At 37.1% G+C, this 25,169-nt stretch overlaps 2 protein-coding genes across 2 annotated transcripts; one reads left to right on the top strand and one right to left on the bottom strand.

Annotated features, from left to right (window-relative positions):
- Positions 1-602: 602 nt before the first annotated feature.
- Positions 603-7,428, top strand: LOC102579982 (putative metallophosphoesterase At3g03305). Its single transcript, XM_006353207.2, has 4 exons — positions 603-894; positions 2,040-2,281; positions 4,595-6,148; positions 6,917-7,428. The coding sequence occupies exons 1-4, from the start codon at positions 645-647 to the stop codon at positions 7,034-7,036; spliced, it is 2,166 nt and encodes a 721-aa protein (XP_006353269.1). The 5' UTR covers positions 603-644; the 3' UTR covers positions 7,037-7,428.
- Positions 7,429-8,250: 822 nt separating this feature from the next.
- LOC102579650 (probable E3 ubiquitin-protein ligase ARI8) lies at positions 8,251-24,155 on the bottom strand. The gene is made up of 15 exons (XM_006353206.2): positions 23,821-24,155; positions 18,588-18,712; positions 18,164-18,266; positions 17,955-18,045; positions 16,858-17,030; positions 16,620-16,724; positions 16,439-16,527; positions 14,361-14,468; positions 13,870-13,960; positions 13,676-13,765; positions 12,384-12,431; positions 10,463-10,534; positions 10,271-10,370; positions 10,063-10,189; positions 8,251-8,838 (listed from the first exon to the last, which is right to left on the bottom strand). The coding sequence occupies exons 1-15, from the start codon at positions 24,001-24,003 to the stop codon at positions 8,568-8,570; spliced, it is 1,776 nt and encodes a 591-aa protein (XP_006353268.1). The 5' UTR covers positions 24,004-24,155; the 3' UTR covers positions 8,251-8,567.
- Between the last annotated feature and the right edge of the window lie 1,014 nt (positions 24,156-25,169).

Genomic DNA, 25,169 nt, shown 5'->3' with positions numbered 1-25,169 from the left:
CTCTCTCAACCAGGTCATCATAAGAAAATACGAAAAAATCTTTTCAAAGTAAGAGAAGGAAGGAAAACGTGCTACAACTAACATAACAGCTAGCTGTAAAACATTAGCTAGCTAGGTTAGCGCGCAATGACTGCTCTGATAGAGGCTTGCTTCTTTAAGCTCCGCCCAACCTATATAAGGTGTTGCTCGAGCCACTAGTGGCTTATGTAGTGGTTAGCATTCCTACGTGCTCCTCCTTGCCCCCCCCACCCCCCACCCCCCTCTACTTAAGAGCTCAAAGGTCACCTTTTGATGTTGTCGTGACACTTTGGTTACAAAGGTTACCGATCTAGGTTTTATGGATGGATTCAGTCAGCGAAAGTCCCTCCAACTCAATCATTATTAACAAGATGTACTAGCTCTTCTTTTTTTCTGACAACAGATATATTAACTCTTAACACTATGAGATTTGCATAAAATTTTCATTACTGTGATCCGACCCATTTCTTTGTCCATAGTAGGCCCATTACACTACTCTTCACTTGGCCCTATACTACCTTGACCCGACCCGACTTGACCCGTTTCTCTGTCAATTCTCCGATCTCTCTGTACCTTAGACCAACAAGAAGAAGGACCAAAGAAGAAGAAGAAGAAGAAAAGGAGAAATGGGTATTTTAAAACTATGTGTTTTCTCCTTAATCTTGCTGAAATTTCATTACATTTCAGCTGAATTCTTCAAAAGAGATGTAATAGAATTGGAAAAAGGACCGGAAGATGTAGCTTGGGTGGTTCAGTTATCTGATCTCCATTTCAGTGTTCATCATCCTGAACGTGCTCTTAGCTTCGAAAAAATTGTGGGTCCTTCTCTTTCTATGATCAATCCTTCATTAGTCTTCATTACTGGTGATCTTACTGGTAATAATCTACTTTTTTTTGCTCCAAAGTTTTGTTATATGATTGAATTTTTTTTTAATCTTACTTTCTATTGGGTTTGTGGGGTTCTTTGAAAAGAAGTTTTTGATGGTGGAAAATGGTTATGGAGGGATTTTAGTGGAAAATTAAGGAAAAGGGGAACTAAAAATGTGTTCTTTTTTGTTTCTTGGAATTGTTGGGTTGAGAAATTTGATTGGTGAGTTTCTTTAAGCTCAGATTTTGAAAAAATTGGATTTTGAAGTTGTGTTTGGACATGTATTTTACTTAGAAAATTTACAGTTTTGCGAGTGGAATCTAGTTATAATATGTGAAGTCGATCAGATTTCATGGTCAAACGGATATTTGAAGATAGATTTTCAAAATCTATAGTCGAACACTAGCTTATAAAACAACTTTGTTGATGCTGGAGAATGATGATGGAAGCATTTTAGTGGAAAATTAAGGGAAGGAGGTTTCAAAAATATGTTCTTATGTTTTCTTGAAACTATTGGGTTGGGAAAATGAGGTTGGTGGGATTTGATTGGGAGTTGGAGCGGACGTTAAAATGTTACTCAGTTTCTGGGAGAAAAAGATGGATCTTTATCAATGTGAAGTAAAGAAGAAAGAATATTGACTGAAAAATACAAAAAAGTAAAGAAACATAGTTGCTGCATGGTTCTTTTGTTGTTGAAGGACCACAGATTATCGCATTAGTGAAGGCTATACTCTATAGTGTCCATGTGATACTCAGTTTTACAAGGGAGTAATGTTTTCAAAATGTGACCATACATGACTATGGTGTAGTTGCAAAAGTAGCTTGGTTTTGTGTTATCTCCTTTGTATAGGGTACTATGTCAACTATCACACAAGGTAATTTTAGAATTTAAGATGAAGTTCTGCAACAGCTATATTTTAATTATTCTTGGTTCAAGTTTGATTCATAATTGAGATCAGTGACCACTGTTTAGAGTTTCTGAACTGTTGTTTAAGTTATATCTCTAATGTTTTCGTATCAATGTATTGCATTTCTACTGTAAAGTGGTTTTCCACAAGTTGATTGCTATACATACTTGAATAAAGTATTTGTCAAAGCTTAAGATATTTCAATGATCTTTGCTCGTACGACTGATAATTTCAATTGTCACCAGATGGAAAGAGCAAGGATTTACTAACAATGAAGCAAGATGAAGAGGAGTGGTTGGAATACCAGAAAGTCCTGGACAATGTCATTAAAAAGAGTGGACTGAAGAAAAATGTGTTTTATGATCTCCGAGGAAATCATGATATTTTTGGTGTACCAGCCATTGGTGGTTCATTTGATTTTTACTTGAAGTATAGCATTAATGGGCAGCTAAAACGAAGTGGACTGGTCAATAGTGTCACTATTCAGGTTTGTTATAGATCGTATCTGTTAGCTTCTTGTGTTCTATACACACTCTTTTTATTTATCATTCAAGCTGCCAGTAAGGTGCCTTTTAAAATGAGACTAATATGGAGGGGAAACCAAATGTTCAAAAGAGGCTTGGAAATTTTCTTAGACGAGGATAAAGGTAGTGTAAAATTGTAACATGGGCAATGAGGAAGAGGTAAAATCCATGTATGGAAGCATATCTGTCTATACGATATTTTTGAATTCTATTTTCGTATTTATCACAAATTATATAAAGAAAAATCTTAACAATCAAATGAGTTCTATTTTAAAAGTTTGAGGCAATTTCTTTTCTAGTTCTTTGATTCTGCATGTTGGAATCTTCTTGTTTCTTAATGTAACCATTATTAATGTATTTTTTCCAACAAAAAAAAAAGAAGAAAAAAACTTTATCGATGTAATTATTGGCAGTGTTATCATCATTTAGGCTAAGTTGCTCGGACTAGATAGTAGTACAATTCATTAAAGTTCTGACGTGCTGCCATATCTATATATATAGCATATTAAATTAGATAGTAGTACAATTCATTAAAGTTCTGACGTGCTGCCATATCTATATATATAGCATATTAAATTAGATAGTAGTACAATTCATTAAAGTTCTGACGTGCTGCCATATCTATATATATAGCATATTAAATTAGATAGTAGTACAATTCATTAAAGTTCTGTGTGCTGCCCTTTCTTCTCCCAAGAATGCCCTTTCTTCTCCCAATAAACCCTAGCCTGCTTTTTTCCTTTCCAAGAAAAAAAGCTTTCTCTCTGTTTTTCAAGAAAAAAAACTTTGAATTATTTATTCTTTCCCATGGAGCCCCTTCGCCTCCTCTGTACAAGAAAAAAGATCCGTCTGCTCTCTCTCTATTCTTGTAAGCTTTGCCTCTTCATTATTCTTTTCCATGGAGCACCTAGACGTGACAACTTCGTCGTCGTCAACTTTCGCTGGCCATGAAATTGATCTCTTCCCCATTTTTTTTCTCGGCTTTGGTCAAAGTACCCGGATCAAATTGACCGAATCCGACATGCACCCCGCACCCGCGCCCGCACCAGTGTCGCGTCAAGACGGGTTCGGCCGCAAAAATGAAGAGTCCACGCAACATAGCATTTAGGCACCCATAGCCTTCAGAATGAAGGGTGAATCATCCCTGAACTTTAATATAAATCAATCAGCTAAGTTTCAATCACAAACATCAAAAACTTTGTGATGCCATGTTTTCAGCTTATCCACTTAATATATCATACTCTGCTATTAGCCTTGACCTCTTATGATGACCTATGTTGCGCGGACTCTTCATTTTTGTTGCCGAACCCGTCTCGACGCGACACTGGTGAGGGTGCGGGGTGCGTGTCGGATTCGATCAATTCGATCCGGGTACTTTGACCAAAGCCGAGAAAAAAAATGGGGAAGAGATCAATTTCATGGCCGGCGAAAGTTGACGACGACGAAGTTGTCACGTCTAGGTGCTCCATGGAAAAGAATAATGAAGAGGCAAAGCTTACAAGAATAGAGAGAGAGCAGACGGATCTTTTTTCTTGTACAGAGGAGGCGAAGGGGCTCCATGGGAAAGAACAAATAATTCAAAGTTTTTTTTCTTGAAAAAGCAGAGAGAAAGCTTTATTTCTTGGAAAGGAAAAAAGCTCCAAGAAAAAAAGCAGGTTAGGGTTTCTTGGGAGAAGAAAGGGCAGCACACAGAACTTTAATGAATTGTACTACTATCTAATTTAAGTTAGACTTTCTCTCTCTCTCTCTCTATATATATATAAATAAATGATTATTTCTTTTTTATAATAAATAAAAGGAATTATAATTTTTTACAAATTAATTAGTAACAAGTAATTAATTTATACTTTTAAATTTGTATATCTATAATTGATATGCTTTTAAGTATAGCATTTTACAAGATATTTAATATTATCATTATAACTATATTGAATAATTTTAGCCAAATCCCCGTATCCATACTCGGATTCGCACCCCCGAATCTTAAAATTTAAATTTTGCCGAATCTGACTCTCGGATTCGCATCCGTCTCGGATACCCGCACCCGAGTCCGAGTGATGACTATACTGTTACCTGTAGCTTTCTTGTTTCATAGTTCTTCTCGATAAATTGTTTGGTTTTAAAAGCCTTCTAGTAGCATATAATCATGTATGTTTTTCCTTGAGGACTAGAAATATTGAATTTTGAGCTTCTGGATTGATGCTAGTGTGTCTTTATATAATTATTTCTATTATCAGCATTTTATCATTCTTTAAAGCACGTGCTCTATGATCCAGACTGGTGAACACAGTATTCAGTTCGTTGGGTTTGACAGCATTACGTCTTTAGGTCTGCGGGGCCCAACCAATCTATTTGGTCATCCCACTGATCAACTATTAGATGAAATAAGCTCTGAGCTCTCAGTACTAGATTCTCAACCCACCAAACCTGTTATCAAGATTGCTTATGGGCATTTCCCACTTTCATTTTCTGCAGCATCACAATCTGGAAGAACCCTGAGAGAGACATTTCTGACACATAATTTGTCAGCTTACTTATGTGGGCATTTGCATACAAAGTTTGGTAAGAATTTAAAGAGGCATCATGAGTCAAATCAACATCCATTGTACTCTAAACATCTTCTCCAGTTGAATGGACATGGATCACTTCCAAATAATTCAAAAACTTGTTCAGATGAGGCTACTGAATTTAAAGAGTTCTGGGAGTGGGAAATGGGCGACTGGAGGAAAAGTAGAGCAATGCGCATATTGTCCATTGATAGAGGATGGATGTCTTTTGTTGATGTTGACTTCAAGTTGGGAGCTAAGAATGTTATTATATTGCCAACTTTTCCTCTGGACTCTCGCTTTACTTTGGAGAGATCATTTCACAAGTGCAAGATGGAGTCCTTGAACTTAAACAGCATCAGGGCTCTTGTATTTTCTTCTTCTCCTGTTGTGTCAGTTGTGGCTAGGATATATGATTCAAGGCCTGGAAATCTTGTTACAGTGCTGGAGACTCCTATGAAAAGAAATGAGGATTCTACATCTAGGGGGAACCTTTACACATGTCCATGGAACTTTAATGCCTTTGAAGATCCATCTCCTGATAGATTTTTGTTGCAAATAGAAGCAGTTGATATCGAAGGCAGATCAACTTTGACTGAACTAAGGCCATTTTCTGTTGGCGGTCTTCGTGCCAGGCTTTCATGGAATTGGAAAGAGTTTATGGTTATGGGTTGTCAGTGGGAGGCTTTATATTTCCCAATATTATGGTTATTCTATTTGTTAACTCTTCCCATCCTCGTCTTTCCAAAAGCTATCTTCGTATTTCTTAGGAAACAGTATACTTACAAGAGCCTAGTTGGAAACAGAAAACTGGTAACTTGTGTGGCATGGATTCTATCAGAGCTATACAATCTTCCTCTTGTATGGTTCTCAATAATTGTTTATTTGTTTTACCTCATATCATGTCCTTGGCTTTCTGGCCAAGTTTTCACCGAAGGAGGAGAAAGGGGATACATGACCTACAGGGGTTGGGTGCTGAGATTCAATGAAAGGGAAAAGCTAGACTTTCATGGATTTCCAGATATAATGGTGGTAGTTCTTCCTCATCTTTACTTTGTAGTGTTGCCTACAATAATTGTGATTGGAGCATTAGTGGCTGAGAGGGCAGTATTCCAAGATCATCTTCGAGCTCTTTCTGCAAAAAAGGAAGATGATTATTTGGTGAAGAATAATGTATCTGCACCGACTAGTGGAAGAAATAAGACTCTGACACTCCTCCATAGGCGGTGGATTAGGAAAATGCTCCTGTTAATATCTTTGGCGATTTGTTGGAAGCATTTCTTGGTAAGTTTTCAACTGATCTTTTTGATGTCCATCTTTGTTCTTATTTGAAGTGTTGTTCTTCTTAAACAAAATGCTTGTTTTCCTTCTTTAACACTGGAAGATTGTTGCCTTCCCAAACTCCTATAAGCCATAGTGCTTCCATTGCTCTTTACTTTTCCCGAAGTGGTTTCAATGTGGATTACTGTTCCATCTTTTTGGAGCTCATTTGACATCACCTATATCCTTCATATAAAGTAGCTAGATCTTTTCCCAAGTACGGAAATTACTTTCACATAGATAAAAGAGGAACTTTCAATATCGCACCCAAGGGTGTGGCCTAGTGGTCATTGAAGTGGGTTGAACACCACGAGGTCTTAGGTTCAAATCCCAACAGAGACAAAAACACTAGGTCATTTCTTCCCATCGGTTCTAGCCTTGGTGGACAGAGTACAAAGTTACCTGGTACCGAGGTTTACAATCTGCCAATGTCTTTTCCATTCATAAATTATTTAACCATCACAGCATTTCACTCATATCACATATCCTCCTTATTTTTTGTTTGTGGAATGCACAATATCCTGATTGTTCTAAGTAAGTTGCAATACTAACAAACTGTCCATTGTTTCCGGATAGAACATACAGAAGAATACGTTAATAGCTTTCCAAGATAATGTATTTCAAGATGTTTCAATTCTAAGCTTTCCTTGATCAGCTTATTCAAAGAATAGAGTACTGTTATCGCTTTTGACCGAATCTGCCTCTTGCTAATTTTGTTTCTTTATGATGCAGAACTGCAGAGCTCTTATCAAAGCTTATGTGATGAACCCATTTCTCCATTTCCCTGTCTATAGCATGTCAATTCCTCTCCTGTTAACTTATACTATCTACAAAACTAGCAGAGCTGAGTAGAATTTTCGGAGGTGAACTACATGTAGAGCTACAAGTTCAATACATCAGACTGAAACGTACACCGGCTTATTAGTAAAAAGGCATTAATGCTGCTGCTTCACCGGCAGTTATAGATCGTATTTAGCATCTCATGAGGGGCAACATGTGAAAGCTTCAAAGGTTGCGGTTAGCCCAAAGGGTTGGTTCCAGACGAATTTCTTGGTCATCAGGAAAAAGTAGACTAGTAGAAACATTGAATATTCTTTGTTTAGACATTGAAATGCTGGTGCAAGAAATCGATCTTTTACATAGTTTTACAGTCATTTGAAAGAAAAATAATGTAGCAATGTAGAACTTCAGATCCATGTAAATGTATTACTACATCATTTCACATATGCATCATTTCATTTGAATATTGTCTAAGTTTTACATTAGAAAAACAAAATACCATGCATGGTAAGGTGAACCAATTAGCATGAGTGTAAGCTTTGTGTTATCCCTTCATCTTTTATTCTTTGTTTTGGTATTCGAAGCCTACTGAGTCTAACTAATCTGAATTCATGTTAGGTTCATTACAAGGAGTCAAAAGGTACTCTCTACCAAAATTTCTCTATTTTTACAATTTCATATCTTCTCTGATTAAGGATGAAGAAATAACAACTATCACACATCCCCCAACAAACCCAAGGCAAAGATCATTGACAAATATCGAGTTTAAAGGATATCTTTTTGGATTAGGACGAGCGAGGGTCTTACCTTTTTGATATATAATTCAAGTCAAAAGTAGAGGTATAGTTTTACAAGAAAACCATCTAATGAAAAACTACTTTCATGTTCGGTTCATAATTCCACCCTTGCAGATAAGATGGCCGAGATACAAAATAGGGAACTCGCTTCAAAATCCCTATCCTCTCTAATTCCCCTTTCACATGCTAAAAAAAAGTAGACTTTGCAAACCTTCCTAGAAACTAGAAACAATTCGAACATTCGAGAATGTACTTGAGTGAGTGAAATAGGTACTACGTTGCTTCGACTCTCCAAAAATGATGTCACACCCATGTTGAATCTTTCAAAAAAGCACTACTTTTGAAAAATCCGACATGCACCCATAACATTTTGAAGAGTCGGAGCAGCATAGGATACTAGCATCGTGTAAGATTTAACTATACATTCACTCCTTTCCATTTTTTTAGTTGGAACCTTCTATTTCATATGCTGTGATATGCCCTTAAGACTTTACTAACACAACAGCTTTGTATAATCAGGGAGTTGAATATTTCAAAAGAACATTTTTCTGGCAAAAGTCAGATACAGTTTACAAAGATGACAGGCAACAAACAGTATGTACATATTCATCTCCAGATGTATATGATTGACTTTCCAACTCATGGCCATAAACTTATCGTCTCTATCAGACTTTACGACTGTTAGGTTTCGATTTGTTCCTGCATGTACGTGACTTAAAAGACACGTCTGGAGCTGGACCTCAGTCATAGCAATCAGCAGATAGTAAGGATTTTCCCAATCTGAAGTAGTAACTTCAAAAATGGCTTCAACGACGCTGCTGGCACATCTGGCACGCGGTAGCAGACCTAACATTGGCATATGTACAATACTCACAAGACCAATGTCCTGAATCATCTATGTTTCTAGAACTGCTTGATCTTGATGTGGTTCCTTTTCCTCTACCGCCCTTTCCTTTGATGCTCCCACCTCCCAAACTTTTTGAGCTAGCTGCCCTGCTGTAAGCACCATGACCGTCCACATCCGAGAGACCATTCTCTAAAGCTCGAACCAGGTTCTCAAAGTAGTTTCGAGTTACGCTGTCATCATTTGAACAGAATAAATTATTAGTATTCTCCCTACCCATCTCTATAAATAAATTATAACAGATTGGGATATCCCTGCATTTCAGCAAGATGCGCAATAAAATAGGAAGAACCTCCACCGGATGTACACTAAAGTTGAACACAAGTAAGAGACAAGTACAGACCCTAAATCTAATCAAACCTGGTTAAAAAAGATTTTGTTCCTGCAGTACAACAGCCGTACTAGTTTTCTCATACAGAAACTATGAATCACAAGCGATGTTCTGCCCGCTTTCATGTCGGAATCAGCTAACACAAAAGATATCATATATTATTCATCAGTGGACATGCCTCAGAAACCAGAGCTTGAATGTGACTCTCAAGAAACTGGGCTGCTACACTAGCACTCATCCAACTTAAGTATGTTAGATGCTTGCATATTCCTATATGAGTAAGTTTCCCATTTACAAACAACAACATACTCGGTGTAATCCCACAAGTGTGGTCTGGAGAGGGTAGGATGTACGTAAACCTTACCCTTACCTTTGTGGGGTAGAAAGGTTGTTTCCAATAGACCCTTTCAAAAATAGAAGTTTCTGAAGCAGGGCTATAAGAAACTATGACAGCAATATAGAAGGTTTGTTTCCTTACTGGTGAATAAAATATTCTGTCAAAAGAAATTGGCATTTGTTGCATTTGAAGGATGCTTACCCTGATGACTTGCTGATCCAACTGAAAACTTGGAGACCTCAATATTTCTGGAACGCACTACTTACTGGTCCCGTGATAGAATAAGAGTTTTGTGAATGGAGAATTTAATCGAAGACCTATTAGTTGTCCATTCAACTTGCCTTTTACATTAGTTGATTCCAAACAATAGGATCACCTAAAATTTGAGTCTTAACCCTAAAAATAGGTTAAATCATTTTGGTGGAATATCATTAACTTTCAAGCAAATGCAAAACTTTCTTCCTACTTATCCAATAAAAGGAAGCGCAGAAGCCTCTCCTTGTTTAAACGAAACTGAGCAATGATAGAAACCTGGTCTGCTAAAAGAGTTGGTAATATCTTCAACAAGATTTTAGCCTTTCTCAAGGAATGTTAAAAACATGACACATCCTTTTGTGTTAAACGTTCTATTCATCTGCTCCTACAGAGATGAGACTAACCATCATATTCACTAGCCACTAATAGAAACCAAAGATTAGAACTCCAGGTTTTATGCAGAATCTATATTACCTTGTAAGCCCTGCAAGCTTTGTTCGGAACTCATTAAATTCTTTTGATGGACCTTCAGCATCAAGGTACCCCTGGAGTTCTTTCTCCGCGCACTGGTGAAGCCGTTCAAGTCCAGACTCAGCCTCACCTACGGCATTAAGGATAAGGGCCTCAATAAATGAAGGAAACCATCTAAATGTGATTCTCGAAAAGGAAGCAAAGGCAAAACCTTGTAAATACTCAAAGAACTGCCTTTTGGCATGTTCATGCTCGGGTAAGTAATAACCATATGCATAAGTCCATTTTAGCACACGCCTACACTCAACTATCTGCAATGATTTAGCCGTCATAATCAATATATATATACATGAATCAAGAGAGAGGAAGAACACTCAATATTGACATAGAAGATCTACATTACCTGCAACCAGGCCTCTATAATAAATTTGAGCTGTGATTCGGGTTGACACTGTTTGTCACTCAGCTTCTCAAGCTGCAAAGTGCAATCACTATAAATGCTTTCCGGAAATTCAGAAATACAATCAGATAATGACAACTTGAAAGAGAAAGATGGCCAAGTCCTCTTTTGATACCCAACCTTGTACTTGACCACTTTTGCATGGGTTACTCAATGAATGAATATGCAATGTAGGAAACATGAAAGATAATAAAAAGCTTTTATTTTGCCTCCAAAGAAACGCGTTATATTATCACAATGAGATACTTTCAGAGGAGCAGACTGAAAAAGCTCAGCAACAAAATTAAACTCAGCAGTTCAGTCTATACAAATGGGGACAAGACTTTAGGGAAAATATATAATGAAATCCTTTTCAAGTTTGAACTTGTTCATTCGGAAGCTGGGTTCTTCTACTTGTGAATATTTTCAAATTCTTCGGGAAAGAGAAACAAACAAGCAGTTTGTTAATAAGTGTATAAGCATAAAGCAAAAGACTGTTGTATGAAAAGAATTTTGATACTTATATTTTTTAGGGAAAGGGGTCAAAAATACCCCTCAACTTTGGTTTATTGTTTGACTACGCCCTCGCCGTTAAAATGAAGTTATTTTTACCCCTCCCGTTACTAATTTCACCAAATTTACCCCTCAATTGGATGGAAAACCCAAATCAATTAAAATTACCCAATTTCAATTAAATAACCCAATTTTTTCTCTTTTTAATCCGAACCCGACCCATTTATACCAAATTAAAACCCCAAAATCGCCATTCATTTTCTCCGTTTTCCGGCGAAAACACCACCAAAAACAACCTCCAAACGACCACCTGAAACCACCACTAAAAAACCCCCCAAGAACCAGAAACGACATCAAGCAAATAAAACATTAACAACAAACCCATTTTCCTCTACTTTCCATTGACGACAACAAGATCTTTCTTCTCCATTTTCGGCCAGTTTCAAGCTGGAACAACATTAAGCAAATTACCCACCGTCGGAATCATTCAAACAGCCGTGAAACCGACCTGAAACAACTCTCAAACACCACTCTCTCCACACCAAAATCCAGTGGTAAAACCACACTTCAGCCCACCAGAACCCAGACCTCCATCACCCAAGCTAAAACAACCAGCAAATGACCACCAGTTCTCCGACCTCCAAACAACCAACCAACAAAACCCCGACCAAAACCCCATCGGAAAACAACTGAAGCACCGCTAACAGATCAAACCAACAACACAATCAGGCGAGAATCAAGGCTCGAAAACAACAGCCACAACTTCATATCTGGCTAGGCTCAACAAGCAAGCAATATCATAGTTTCAGATCTGCCCGCAGGAAAGCAAAATCCGATGATTGAACGAGCTCCAAGCTCCGACCACACTAAAATAGTGGTGCAATTTTAGTAGGAAGGACAAATATGCATTAGTTTAACTACAAAATATTTGTTGTCAATTTTAGTAGTATGTGTTTCAATGGAAGAAGGAGATGGAGAAGATTAGAGAGATGGGTTTAGGGTTCTAATTTGATATAAATGGGTCGGTTTGGATTAAAAGAGAAAATCGGGTCATTTACTTGAAATTGGGTAATTTTAGTTGATTTGGATTTTTCATCCAATTGAGGGCAAAGGGTCAAAAATACCCCTCAACTTTGGATGGGTCGAGCATTGGGTTTAAAATGGGGAATGGGTCTTTTTTTAAAATTTGGGTTAAACTGAGTCAATTTGGGGTTTTCCATCCAATTGAGGGGTAAATTTGGTGAAATTAGTAACGGGAGGGGTAAAAATAACTTCATTTTAACGGCGAGGGCATAGTCAAACAATAAACCAAAGTTAAGGGGTATTTTTGACCCTTTTCCCTATTTTTTATATGTAACAGAAATTTTCTTACATGTACTGTTTGCATTTGCTGAAGATCTGAAAGTGCCTTTTGCCGCGACTGCAATAAGACATAAAAAAGACATTACTGACATTAGGTAAGCAGTTAAACAAGGATCCTGCAGCATCTATAGATAGACTTCTCCCAATAAATAAGAAGAATCAGAAACAAAAGGAATGGCCTTTTGAGGCAAAGAAACATAATTGTACACTACTTAAGTCTCAATCCCCAGGATGCAGACTTGGCCCAGTTCAACATGAAATATATGCAAAGCAATGAAGACACGCACAGAAGTTTCACTACTGGAACAGAGAAGATAGTAACAAACCCATGACATAAAAGAGAACTATTTTTCTGGATGATTACTTTTCAATTCAGACCCACAAGTGGGCAAAAGTTTCTAGTGCCTTCACACTGCACAAGATGATTTGAGAAGACAGCAAAAGATGATTACAGTAAAAGAAGAATAAATGTCATGAGGAAGATCCAAGTCCCAGACTTGCAGTTCCTAAGGATCTAGATATCATATATGAAGATAAACATAAAAGGGATAAACATCTTTTTGGATTGGGTTGACTTTGCTATCAAGGAAAGAGGTCATTTTTGGGAAAAAATATAACAGAAAGCATGCCAAACAAAATTGGAGGAGAAGAATTAGTTACATAAATTATTTTCCCTTAGTTATATTCACCATGCACAGACTCTTTCGTCCCATTAGATTATGGAAAATCAATCTCGAATGTACAGGTTCCATTGTTGGAACTATCGAAATGTCCTACAGGTCACCTTCATGCTGACAATTGCATAAGATTGTAACTTGATAGAGACATTACATCATCCAATCTATATTTTCATATAGCATAAGTAGATCTTTAGATTGGTAATACTAGACTCCCGGTAGGAGCAGAAATTATGCAGCATCTATTCCATGATTCGAGACATTCCCATGGACATTAGACTTTCTTGCTATTATATTTAAATTGATGATATCAAAAGCAAGGTCATGAGAACCAGAACCACACTATCTGAAAGCCTGCTGACAGATCATGTATAAAAATTTCATGTGTCAAGTCGCATAACAATTCTATCCATCATCCATGCAAGAAGCCATCACCACAAATTTAGGTCGCAAAGAAGAATTACAGTAGTATCTAGAAAGAACACGAGCAAAAAGTTACCAGTTTCAAAAAAAATAGAAGAACATGAGCAAAAACCAATCTTCTGTTTCTATTATCCTTATCCTAACAGAAGTTGAGATAGCTGATAATGAGAAACAACCAAAAGTAAAGGTGTCCTAAACCTACCGACTGGTTGGTGGCCCATCGCTCATAGTAATGTGTATATCTTTCTAAAGAATTTTTTGCCATCTCTCTCCTCTTTTCAGATTCATCAAACTGGAAGAAAAACATCAAATAAACATTAGCTAACTTATGATTAAGGAACTGAATTAGCAGATAAATCTTGAAAATAGAGAATACTAATAGAGCAAAGATCTTACCACTCCATCTTGCTTTGCTGACTCGTAACGGTTGCACGCATAAAAGCCGCCAGTTCTCTCACCGTGATCCGTCCAAGGGCCAAGGCAGAGCCTGTAAAGATGTCTTCTTAGTTCACAAGAATCACAAAGAAACAAGATCTGGGAGACAGCTCCCCTACCTTCACAAAGGTAGGAGTAAGACTGTGTACCACCACCCTCCCCAAACCAGACCCCACTTGTGGGACTACACTGGATATGGTTGTTTTTTTTTTAAGCACGGGAGGCCAGAACTAACATTAGAAACAAGCAATTAGTTATGCTATATAGAGTGTAGACAAGATAAAACACATCCAACAACCTCAGTGAGGGAGTCCTGCTGCTTAGTGTGTGCATGGTAAGCAAAGCAAAATGTTAAAAATGGAAGCAGACTGACTGAAAAAATTGCTCACACTATAGCATATGCTAGGATCAGGAACTGAAAGAAATTCCATGGAAATAGCTAATACACTTACCAGCAAAACTCAAATTTACAGGGTGGTGTGCATGTGATATGCATGCACCCCTGATTTTTCTCAATTGGCCGCTTGCATTTCGGACAAGGCTTAGAATTAGCTAATATCCTGCAATGTCACCACGATAATGATGTTTAGTTCCACGTATTGAAAGTGGAAACAGTATGCATATCCAGAAAATGCAGCTATAATACGGACACAGAATTTAGGCTTAGATGAAATACACAAATATAATGGTATAGAAAGTTAGCTAGGTTGTCAGGACTCAGGAGGCAGAGCTAACTCAAATGCATAGTCGAAAAATGATTGAATAGCAGCTCTAATAACACCAAATATATCTCTGCTTTGAAGCATGAACAATTATTTAAGAAAAACAAGTTGGCACCATACAGCAATTAAAATTGCAAAAAAACTAAATCTCAAAAACTTCAAAATGATACAGATTCGACAACATCAAGGACGGTAAAAACTGGAGTCTAACAAAAATAGAACAGTAACTACTAAAACATGAGCCTATTTGAGACACAACATAAAGTAGACAATGGGCCATCATTTTAAATTGCTGGATCAAGGCTTGTTTTTTTTGAGAATGGTAAAGTTGTATTCATCAGCAATGAGGGTATGCTGGCAACCAAACAAAAAAACATTCAAAGGCCAAATAGTCATGATTACAAATAGCCTATGAAATCTACTAACTGATCTACTTCATCTATACCCTCTTCTTTACACCAAAAATATAGAGTATTAATGCAGTTTTCTTTAACTTTCTGCATTGGATCAAGGCTTGTTTGTGGTGGTAAATTCTAAGATGGTTAGGACTAGAGCAGGTGAAGACGGGCACTGCAAAAGAAACAATGTTTTGCAGGGCCTTAAGAAGATGCAGGACGTGGGATGTTGCTTCTCTAGCACCTTTGTGTACCACGTGCAGAGAGACGAGTAGGAGAACTACTGATGGGAATAGCGAAAGATCTTGTACACTTGAGGAATAGCCTTTCCCTTTATTTCTTTTTGGTGCACCCGCGAGATCCCTATATGTATAAATGATGGGGTGTTATTCATAGAAAATTACGTCTTTTGCCAAGATTTTCTATTTTCTGCTACGTTTCTTGTATATTGCACATTTTTGCACATCTTTCAAATTTATGACTATATCCCAAAAAAGGGTCGCAATGGGCCCAAAAGCACAAAAAAAATTACTGAACTTTTGGCAATAGCCCAAGAAAGTTAATGTTATACCCTGACCTTCACTTGGTGAATATTATCTTTCTTCAATAACAGAGAAACCATGGCGTTTTAGGTTCGAATCTCAATGGATAATGGGTTCACCCCTCTACCCTTCTCAACTTATATCAAGCTTTTGTTTGCGGAAGGTCCAGATCCATGACATGTGGTACTGCATTAATTTCCTGGTAGCTACTTGATCAACTTTACCAGGGTCTTTCAAGTAGTAACTAGTAATGATATCCATCATCAAAGGCTTACATATTCAAATCAAAAGAATACATCAATATAACCATATGTTCTCTTCAACAAATGAGTCTGGTTAAAATTACTTCAAAGTTCTCTTTGAGACCATCACAGGGAGTTGCTTCTTTCGAAAGGATAGAACCTCCTCCGTACTCCCAGATGTATTCGAACTTCAGTATGACACAAAAACTACCAACACAGAGAAAGCAAATTTGGAATCAAAACCTATGCAAAAGTAGAAAAGAAACCTTTTCTTCTAAGTTCTGAGCAGGAAAATGGCTGCATTATAGCCCTTTCAGGAATTTCAAGTTTTTTATGCTCCAACTTTACCTTTGTGCCTTCCGTTACCACGGTTGCTATTTTTTCCCAACATAAGGAAGACATGATTACAGCAAGTTCTATTTAAAATTATGAGCCAATTTCACCTCTGTCTCCAAGATGGTTAAAACCCATCTATGGTGCAACAATTTCACCAGAGAAAGTACTAACTAGAATAGCTCCATCCTCAAGTTATTTCATCTCTCTTCCAAGACTCATTTACCAAAGCCAGCTAAACCAAGTAATACAAAAGATAAGGAAAGGACAGGATGATAAAATCTAATACTACATACCAGTTCATGTTTTCAGACTCTGCACTGTTCTTCAAAATCCACTTAGACACAGTTCCACAATCAACTGGGCGATGAGTTTCCTCGGTACACTGCAAATATGTAACTCATACAGATTACAGAAATGCAGAAACAGAACAACTATCATTATATAAAGTAGTTAAGTTCAAACATTGCAACTCACATTCCAGCAGAAACTATATGAGCACCCGCAAGTAACATCATAGCTTCCACTACCAACAATATAGTCAACTGCATAATCACACCCTGGAGCAGGACACCATTTTGTCTAAAGAAGACCAGAACAACCATTAGGAACTTAATAGACACACAAGGCATATAGTAAAGATTCTTCCAAAAGACATAACAAAAAGTAAAGTATCACTAGGGGCCCGAGGAGGGGGGGAGGGGGGAGCAATTACCTTTCTATTGTCCTCCACAAACGACCTGATAAAGTACCGATTATACTTCTTTTTGTCATCATCATTGGCCAATTTTTTTATCATATCTAGACCGATAGCAGCACTACAAGATGGATCAGGACAGCGCAACATCAAGCATCCAGGACCATCAGTGATGGCCGTGCTAATATACCCTGCACCAAATAGAGAGACAATGAGAAGCTCTATGGGATGCCTAAACGGGAATTGAGAAAAACTTAACCATACCACGACCAATCGGTAGATATTGGACCACCCCCTCCACCTTTGTCCTCTTAAATATCAAGTTTTTTTCCACGACAAGGTTCAAACACATGACGTGCACCTAATCCACACATCACGTATTGCGGTATTAACATTAAATTTTTCTATGCTGACAAAATTAACCAGTAAATGCCTCATAGAATTAACTGTAATCTTTTCTCTTTAGCTTCCCATATCCATACGTTCCGAAATCAACCTTTGGCACCTATATTTTTCTAAAATCAAGTAACAACCTATTTAAGCGAGAAAGTCCCTGTACACAAGTGGTATTAGAAAACCCAGATAAAACTATTGTCCCTCCATGTAAGACAGTGAATGAACTGTGGTAACAGAACCAACAACAGCAGAGTAGCCCTTAGATATGCAAAACATTTTCAACCCTAAAAAGCTCTACTGATGATCCCCCCGCCCTCCCCACAAGTACCAAAATAAGAACCAAAGGAAGCACATCCCTATAATAATACTCAAACAGCTTATGGAACCTATAATAAATTCAGAAATCAAGACCAACCCTGAAATGGGTACAAAAAGTATAATCCTCCCATTAGTATATTGTTATCTTCTTTCCAACATCTTTTATTTGTCAACGAGCTGGATGAGCTCAGCAAACCTCAAGCATCGCAGCAAGATAAACCAGTAAACCATGTTTAAGACAGTATAGAGTAACTTAAAGATTTTCTCAAGTAATTCTGTCTAACGGAAAAAGGCTAGTTTCATTCATCTGGAATGCCAGGTTATTCAAGGAGATGGAATGTTTGACCGAAATGCCTTTCAAACTTCCATTGAAGAAGCGACAATTTTCTGAAGAAATTAACCTTGCCAGCATGTGAAACAAAAAGGATGACCGCAAGCAGCCCCACTGATCTCCTTACGAGGAAAAACGTCAAAGCAGATCCCACATGTAAGCTGCAAGAAAGGAAGTGCACATCTTCAATTCAAGGAAACAGTAGTGACCAGCCCTAAACCTCTAGCTTCAATCCAATCTAAAGGAGGAAAGTACTCTTCATATATGAATTTAAGTTACCTCTTCCCCATCAGGGACTGGCACGTGATTCTCTAACAAACCAACAATCCTGCGGACCTTTCCTTCATCTGCAAACCATTCATCATTCACTTTGCTGACACTCCTGTCGACCCAAAAACGCTAGATATTTAGCATATAAGCCCTAAAAACCTTAAAAGGCTTGTACATATGTGGTAAGTGAGAGCAATGTGCATCAGATTCAAGATCCCAGAAGCCAACTGCCAGAACTGCAAGCATACTTTTCTTTTTATAAGAACAAATAAAATCATACTAAATGACTACAACGACATGCTAGACTACAAATTTATTGATACCACAAAAATCAACTGAGGACTGAAAGAAATTCTAATTCAATACCCATTGTACATCATCATCTAAGATCTGTAATCATAACTACAAGGTAATGCTTATGAAAAGAATTTACCAGTTATAATGCCGAAGCAGGATGCCAGCAGCTACCGGTGGAATAGAGAGCACTGTAGATATCTTCGTAATACTTTCCTCTTGGCATTTGTGAATATCAGCTTCATTCAAGATGCTATAGTTTGACTACAGAAAAGGTAGAGCAAAGTAAAAACGTGAGAACTTTCAGTAAGCAAGCATTTAATGAAGAAAATAGTATGATAAAGATCAAAACAACTGGAGAACCATGACTACAACATAGGATTCAATAGTTAATGACTTAATTCACTTCATCAAACACAAAGATAATTATGCAAAAATTGGCTGTAACCAATGCACTAATACCTAGTATTCCAGTATTATTATCACATTACAACTTTTTCCTTCCTTTTTTTTGGAAAAGGAAATAGTTGTATTCATAAACAGCACCGAGATAGTGTTGGAGCTTCTGTAAAAGTGAGCAAAAAGAGCCTAAAATACAGTCCTCATTGAATCTTAAAGGAACTCAATGAAATTTAATAAAGTTTCTACCTCATTAGTGTATTCCTTTTTACACCAAAAGGAAATAACAAGATACAATCTAAGTTCATCCTCTAGACAGAGTTTTGCTTCTCTTCAAAACATCTTGAATTACTTTCTTTCCAAGTCACCTCCATATATAAGCTGATATCGTCTACCACCAGCTATTTGTTGCTTTGTCCAGCCATGCCTATACCAACAAAGCAAAAGATCCTGTGTATCCCCAGAACCATCTAATACCAGCAGAGTTATAGCCGTCATAGCAGATAGTGAGTCGGTGATAGGACAATACGAAAAAGGATGATTAATGGTTTATTTTTGGCTGCCTTATAAGTAACATCTACTACAGAAATGTAGCTCTCTTCTTCAGAGATTATCAATAGTGAGGCAAGCCTCATTCGCCACAATCCAAGAGAAACATATCACTTTATGTGAAGTTCTTGACTTCCAGATATGTTTCCAAGGCCGTGGCTTGAGATGTTCTTCTTAATTCAAAATCCTTTAAAGAGACTTCACTGAAAAATCTATTTTACTGCAGCCTTGCCATTACACAGATGGTGCAACCTTGGGAATTTTCCAAAGCTAATGGAGTTCACATACTCTTTTGGGCTTTGGCATTCCCGATCATTCATATTTCTCCTAAAGTTAACTATCCAAGTCCCATTAACTCTAGATTCAGCCACATTCACATTAGAAAATAACAAACACCATACGAAGTTGGGAACTCATCCTTGAAAGGACCATGAACAATCCATTCATCCAGCCAGAAAACAGTTTTGCTTCCAATTCTAATACTTCTAAGTTGCTTGAACTCAGGCCGTAGATTTCTTATGTTTCTCCTCATTTACACCTTTAAGTTTTTAGACAGGTCGAGTACACCAGTATCCTTCGAGCACAGATTTAAATGAGATTACCCTACTCCACAAGCTTGTTCCTCTAGGTTGAACCTCCGTTACAGCATACTTGTGATTGTAGACACCTAATGTTGCCTTAAAGAGATATCCTAGAGCTTATAAATTGTAAGCATACAGCTGCTCAACAATTATATTAGAATTATCAACTACGAGAAAAACAGGCTCTTCCCTCCTTGTTAAACAACCCTCACGCCCCACCCCCCTTTTTCTATCCACATAAATACTAGCCATATCTTACAGCTGTTAACAAGACCCAAAATAATTAAGTCCCTTCCTTAAAAACAACAAATTTCACAACAAGAGCCCCCAAAAGAAGGGAGAGAACCACAAAAAGTTTGAAAGTTTGTTTTCTTATCCACATAACATGCTTTCAGAAGTCAACCAAAGGGGATAAGCAGCATCAAGAAATTATGTTCTGTAAACAGAAAGCATCCTTCATGGCTTTTTATTGAACTTGCTCAACAAGATCTTCTGCTCTATCTTCATTCTCAAAAAAAAATCTTCTGCTACATTCTTCTATTATTTCTTATGTGGATCTATAATACGTCACGTATGAGGTGATTTCAGGTCCCTTGTCAAAGTGTTGATCTTTGATCTTCAGAATATATCAAGAATCTGAAAATCAGCACTTGAAGTGATGAAAATATCAAGATTGGGAACCAGAAACAACTGTTGAACCATCATTTTCCTGCCTTATCAAGTTTATAATACATCCAACTCAATGTTATTAAAAGCTTCAAAGAGGCGAGGTGACAGGTCAAGGGGCTTTTGTTCCCTGAAGTGAGGCGAGATCAAAAAGTGCTTGCTTTAGCAGAAGAAGCAGAAGTGAGGCGAGTGTGAAGCATCACTTTTGCGACAGACTTAGGCATCTTCTTCCCTTCTCTTCTTCTCCTCCAATTTTAGGGTTTCGAGGTAAATCTTATCCTCTTCTTCTTCCTCTTCTCTTATCTTCCTCTTCAAATTTCTCCTCTCTTTACGATTTTTTCTCTTCTTTTCTCCGTTGCTTTGATACCTTTTCTCTTCTCTCTTCTCTCGTCTCCTCTTTTTTCAATCTATTTCTCTACTTCTTTTCTCCTCCATTTTCTATTATTCTCTCTTCTCCTCTTTTTTTGGAATTCTTGAAGATAGGATATTGCTCCCTTTATGATTTGGTTTTAAATTTGCTTAATATGTTATGAGAGTATCTATTACTTACTTTCTAATTTAAGAATTGAAAGATTTGCCTAATATGTTATTTCAATTGAGTTGATTCAATCTTTTATGTTATCTCATGTTGCCGAGGGTCTAGGGGAATAGCCTTAATACCTTCACAAGGTAAGGGTAAGGTTGCGTACACACCATCATTCGCATACCCCATTGGGGGATTACACTAGGTATGTTGTTGTTATTTCTATTGAGTTCTTGGTTATTTATTTATGCAAATTTAATATTTTTTATTTTATATTAAATTGCGCTTCAATTGAATAAAACATACGCTTCACTTCACGCTTCTGACTTTGGTGAAGCGAGCCCTGGTCGCTTTTCTCCGCTTCTCGTGTTCTTATTCACTGCTCCAACTAGAAGGTTATTGAAGAGATGTTTTTTCTCCATCAATACTTATTCTTCTACAGTTTTGGCATCAAAGAAACACGGGTTGCAATTTGGTTTAGTAAGTGGTACTTCTTACTAGGCACGGCTAGCAGAGAAGTTCCACAACATTACTCAAGCATTCCTTGGAGCACCCAAATTTAGCCACAAATGCTTTTTTTTAGAAAAGGTAAAGATTCAGCCCAAAAATGTTTTTTCCTTCCACAATCCATAATACATTTAGGCTTCAGGGCATGCTACACCTCTAATTCAATTTGAACTGCCACAAATATGACGCTCAAAGTAGCCTTATAAATTCCTTGGGAAGACCCATCATTATATCTTATCAGTCTTAATAATATCCATATTAAAAGCACTCTCTTGTCATATGTCATTATTCCATATTAGATTTATAGCATCCCTATTAGGAACATACACTTGGTTACCAAAGCAGGAGATGATATATCTTAGTTTCTCAATGCGAAAAAATTCAAGAGCTATGATTAGAGAGGACATCTGCACCAGACTGCAAGGGGAATTGATTCCACATCAAGCATGAGATCTTTTAGTAATGGACTCCCAACTATCAATTTCTTATATAATAAATGGATTCTCAACATAAATACAGGGTTTGGGAAAACGTTACCGGGTTCCCCAAAACCCCCACCTGATACAATGAATCTGCCTCTATATGCACCCGATTTTCTACGCAAGTTAGTAGTCATAAATCGCTTCTTTTAGAAAAGGCATAACGTGAACACAAAACTCCAACTTAAGCAGAAACCCAGGAAAGAAAGCAAGCAGTAAGAGAACCCAAATGGCAATAGTTACTGCTCTCTGTCTTGAATAAACTACTCTCTCCTGTCCATTTTACCTAAGTTGCTTGGACTCGGGTGCGGGTATCCCATGTGGATGCGAATCCAAGGATCGGATTCGGCAAAATCTAAATTTTAAGATTTGGGGGTACGGATCCATGTATGGATACGGGTGCTGGGATTCGGCTAAACAATCCAAAATTATAAAATAGAGATATAACGATGTTCTTGTTTTTGAAAGACCCCCAACTTCTTCTTTCACGCTCTCTGGTTCTTCCCCTAAAAAGGAAAAAGAAAGTCATTCAAGGCCTTCCACCAACTCTCCTTACAGATCGGTGCTACTCTCTACCAAAAGTCAGAACACAACCGCTTGAATCCTTAGTTTCTCTTCGTTTGGTTTGAAACAACAAATATTGACCAACAGGAAAAGCTAAAAAAGAGACAAAGGAACTATAATATTTAAGGTATGCCATTACTCATGTCTTAAATCTATTTTATCTTCTATCAAAATCTCAATTTTCCCCAAAATTTGTCCCCAGACTCCGGTCAAAGTATCCAATGTGGGTTGACTAAATCTCACACGTATCCCACACCCGCACCCGTCTCGTGTCGACACAGGTGCGGCAGCTAAAATGAAGAGTCCACGCAACTTAGCATTTTACCTGTCATGTTTACACGGCCTTTAAGAAAACATTAACTAAAGAGATAACTTGACTAAATTATCCTTATTTATTTTTTATATGGATTTAATACTAATCTTTTTTTCCATACATTTAAGTAAGCGTAAAGATGAAAACTAACTAATAAATTATATCTCAATTTGCTAACACGACTACTGTTTTGGACCAGTTAGTTTTAGTAAGCACGACAACTAAAATGGACTGGAGGCCAGACGGAATAAACTGTATTCATAGGGAAACCCCAGTTATTCTTATAAAAAAAAAGGTTATATTTTTTCCCCTTTCCTCTTCTACTAAATATGGAAGAGAAAGGGGTTAATCCAACCAAATCATTCCTCACTTTCCTTCCGTGTAAATCAACTCTAACTCGAACACTAGATACTCCCCCCTATTGTTACAAATCTAAGTTTCAAAAGCCAAAATAAACTTTTGGAAACAACAAATATATCGGTCTGGACACAGGTAACATAACAGCATACCCAGTTTAGTGTCTGAGGAGGGTAGAGTGTTCCCAGACCTTTCCCCTACCTCAAGAGGTAGAGAAGCTGTGTCTGGTACACCCACCACTCATCAGAACACAGGTAATCTAACAGATAAGCAAAAAAAAAAAACATCAAATCAATACCTTTACTAGCAATGAACTATATCCAGTAATCAATCAAAAAATAAAAACATAAACAGTTCCAAATTCAAAAAAGTTCCTAAATTTAATAAACAAAACAAACAAAAAAGCAAAAAAACTCAAAAATCTCCAACTGTACCTGAGAGCGATGATGTGCGATGACCGTATCGGAATCATCGGAGTCGTTATCGATGAAATCGTAATCCATGACGTCATCATCATCGGAATCATCATGGGCATCGCCGCCGCTGTAGAAGTCATCATCGAAGGACTCGCCGTCGTCGGTGGCATCCTGCATCATCAATTCATCCTCCGATGCCATTTCTCCCTTTTTACACCCCACCCCCCCTGCTTCTCTATCTATATATATTGTTTGTGTATGTATAGGTTGAGGAAATGAAAGAGAATTTTTTGTTGGGAGGAAATGGAATAAAGGGGAAAGTGGTAAATGGTGTAGTTTCTATAATAGCCTTTTGTATTGGTAGGAAAAGAAAAAAATAAGTAAATTCTTTTCCCTTATATTGAGGTTACATCAAAAATATATTTATATTTTTTTCCCAATTTGGCTTATGGTATGGGCAAAAAAACATTTAACAATGTTAATATATTGTTCTCAAATTCATTGAACATAACAAAATTGAGATAATGATATTCTATTATATTCATATATCTACTTCTTTTGTCATGTTAAAATTGGAGTAAAGTAGTATAATCGGACTGAAAATACATAATTTATAGACTTTTTTGTTATTATCGTTTGGTCCTTTGAAATCTTTATCTTAAAAAAAGGTTAAGCATGTATAGTTGGTGTATGTCTGAAAACTATTTCAGAATGATATCAAGAAGTGCATGATGGATTGAGAGTAAATCTTTTTTTGACAGTAAGAGAAGAGCCGTCGTCGTCATATGGATCAACTTCTTTAGGTGTGAGGTGTGATCAACCACGAAAAGTCAGTAATGAAGAATATGCTTTTCATATTCAATGCGATGTCTCATATAATGAAAATTCACTTCTTAAAAGTGAATATCATGTTTGTATAGCAATTGCGTGAGACTTTATCTATGTGAATCATTTTACACCCTCATAAATAAGCACCAACATATGGATGATCGTTGAGTCGGGTGATCGTGTCGATCATCTCTATGTGACTCATTTTGTTGTCACCGAATAAAATATTAAATTTTATTTTGTTTAACATATATTTATTGAACTGTACGTAGCCATTGAAGTATTTAACTTACCCTTTCTACTATCCTCATGTTTCATCATTTTGTTGACATTTACCATCTCACATATATTTTTTGGTTTATTTTCATCTATTTCTTTGATACTTTGAAGACATTTAAAAAAGAACTATATAGAGGGATCAAAATTGAGTTGAACAAGAAAAAAGATTTCCCATTTTCGAAAGAAAAAGGAAGGCGGGGTGTTGGTGGGGGAGGGGGTAAAAGGAGAAATGTGTAAATAATTATTTTTTGAATTGTTAA

Source organism: Solanum tuberosum, unplaced genomic scaffold, assembly GCF_000226075.1.
Source record: "Solanum tuberosum cultivar DM 1-3 516 R44 unplaced genomic scaffold, SolTub_3.0 scf00152, whole genome shotgun sequence".
Classification (NCBI taxonomy): Eukaryota; Viridiplantae; Streptophyta; class Magnoliopsida; order Solanales; family Solanaceae; genus Solanum; species Solanum tuberosum.
The sequence above is the reverse complement of the archived record's forward strand: the minus strand, read 5'-3'. Positions and strand labels throughout refer to the sequence as shown.

Coding starts and splice junctions, on each gene's coding strand:
- LOC102579650 (XM_006353206.2), bottom strand. CDS start 24,003: ATGGCATCGGAGGATGAATTGATGATGCAGGATGCCACCGACGACGGC. Junction 18,046..18,163: donor CAGTCCCTGATGGGGAAGAG/GTAACTTAAATT, acceptor CCTTTCTTGCAG/CTTACATGTGGGATCTGCTT. Junction 16,725..16,857: donor TTGTGGAGGACAATAGAAAG/GTAATTGCTCCC, acceptor GGTCTTCTTTAG/ACAAAATGGTGTCCTGCTCC.
- LOC102579982 (XM_006353207.2), top strand. CDS start 645: ATGGGTATTTTAAAACTATGTGTTTTCTCCTTAATCTTGCTGAAATTT. Junction 895..2,039: donor CATTACTGGTGATCTTACTG/GTAATAATCTAC, acceptor AATTGTCACCAG/ATGGAAAGAGCAAGGATTTA. Junction 6,149..6,916: donor TTTGTTGGAAGCATTTCTTG/GTAAGTTTTCAA, acceptor TTTATGATGCAG/AACTGCAGAGCTCTTATCAA.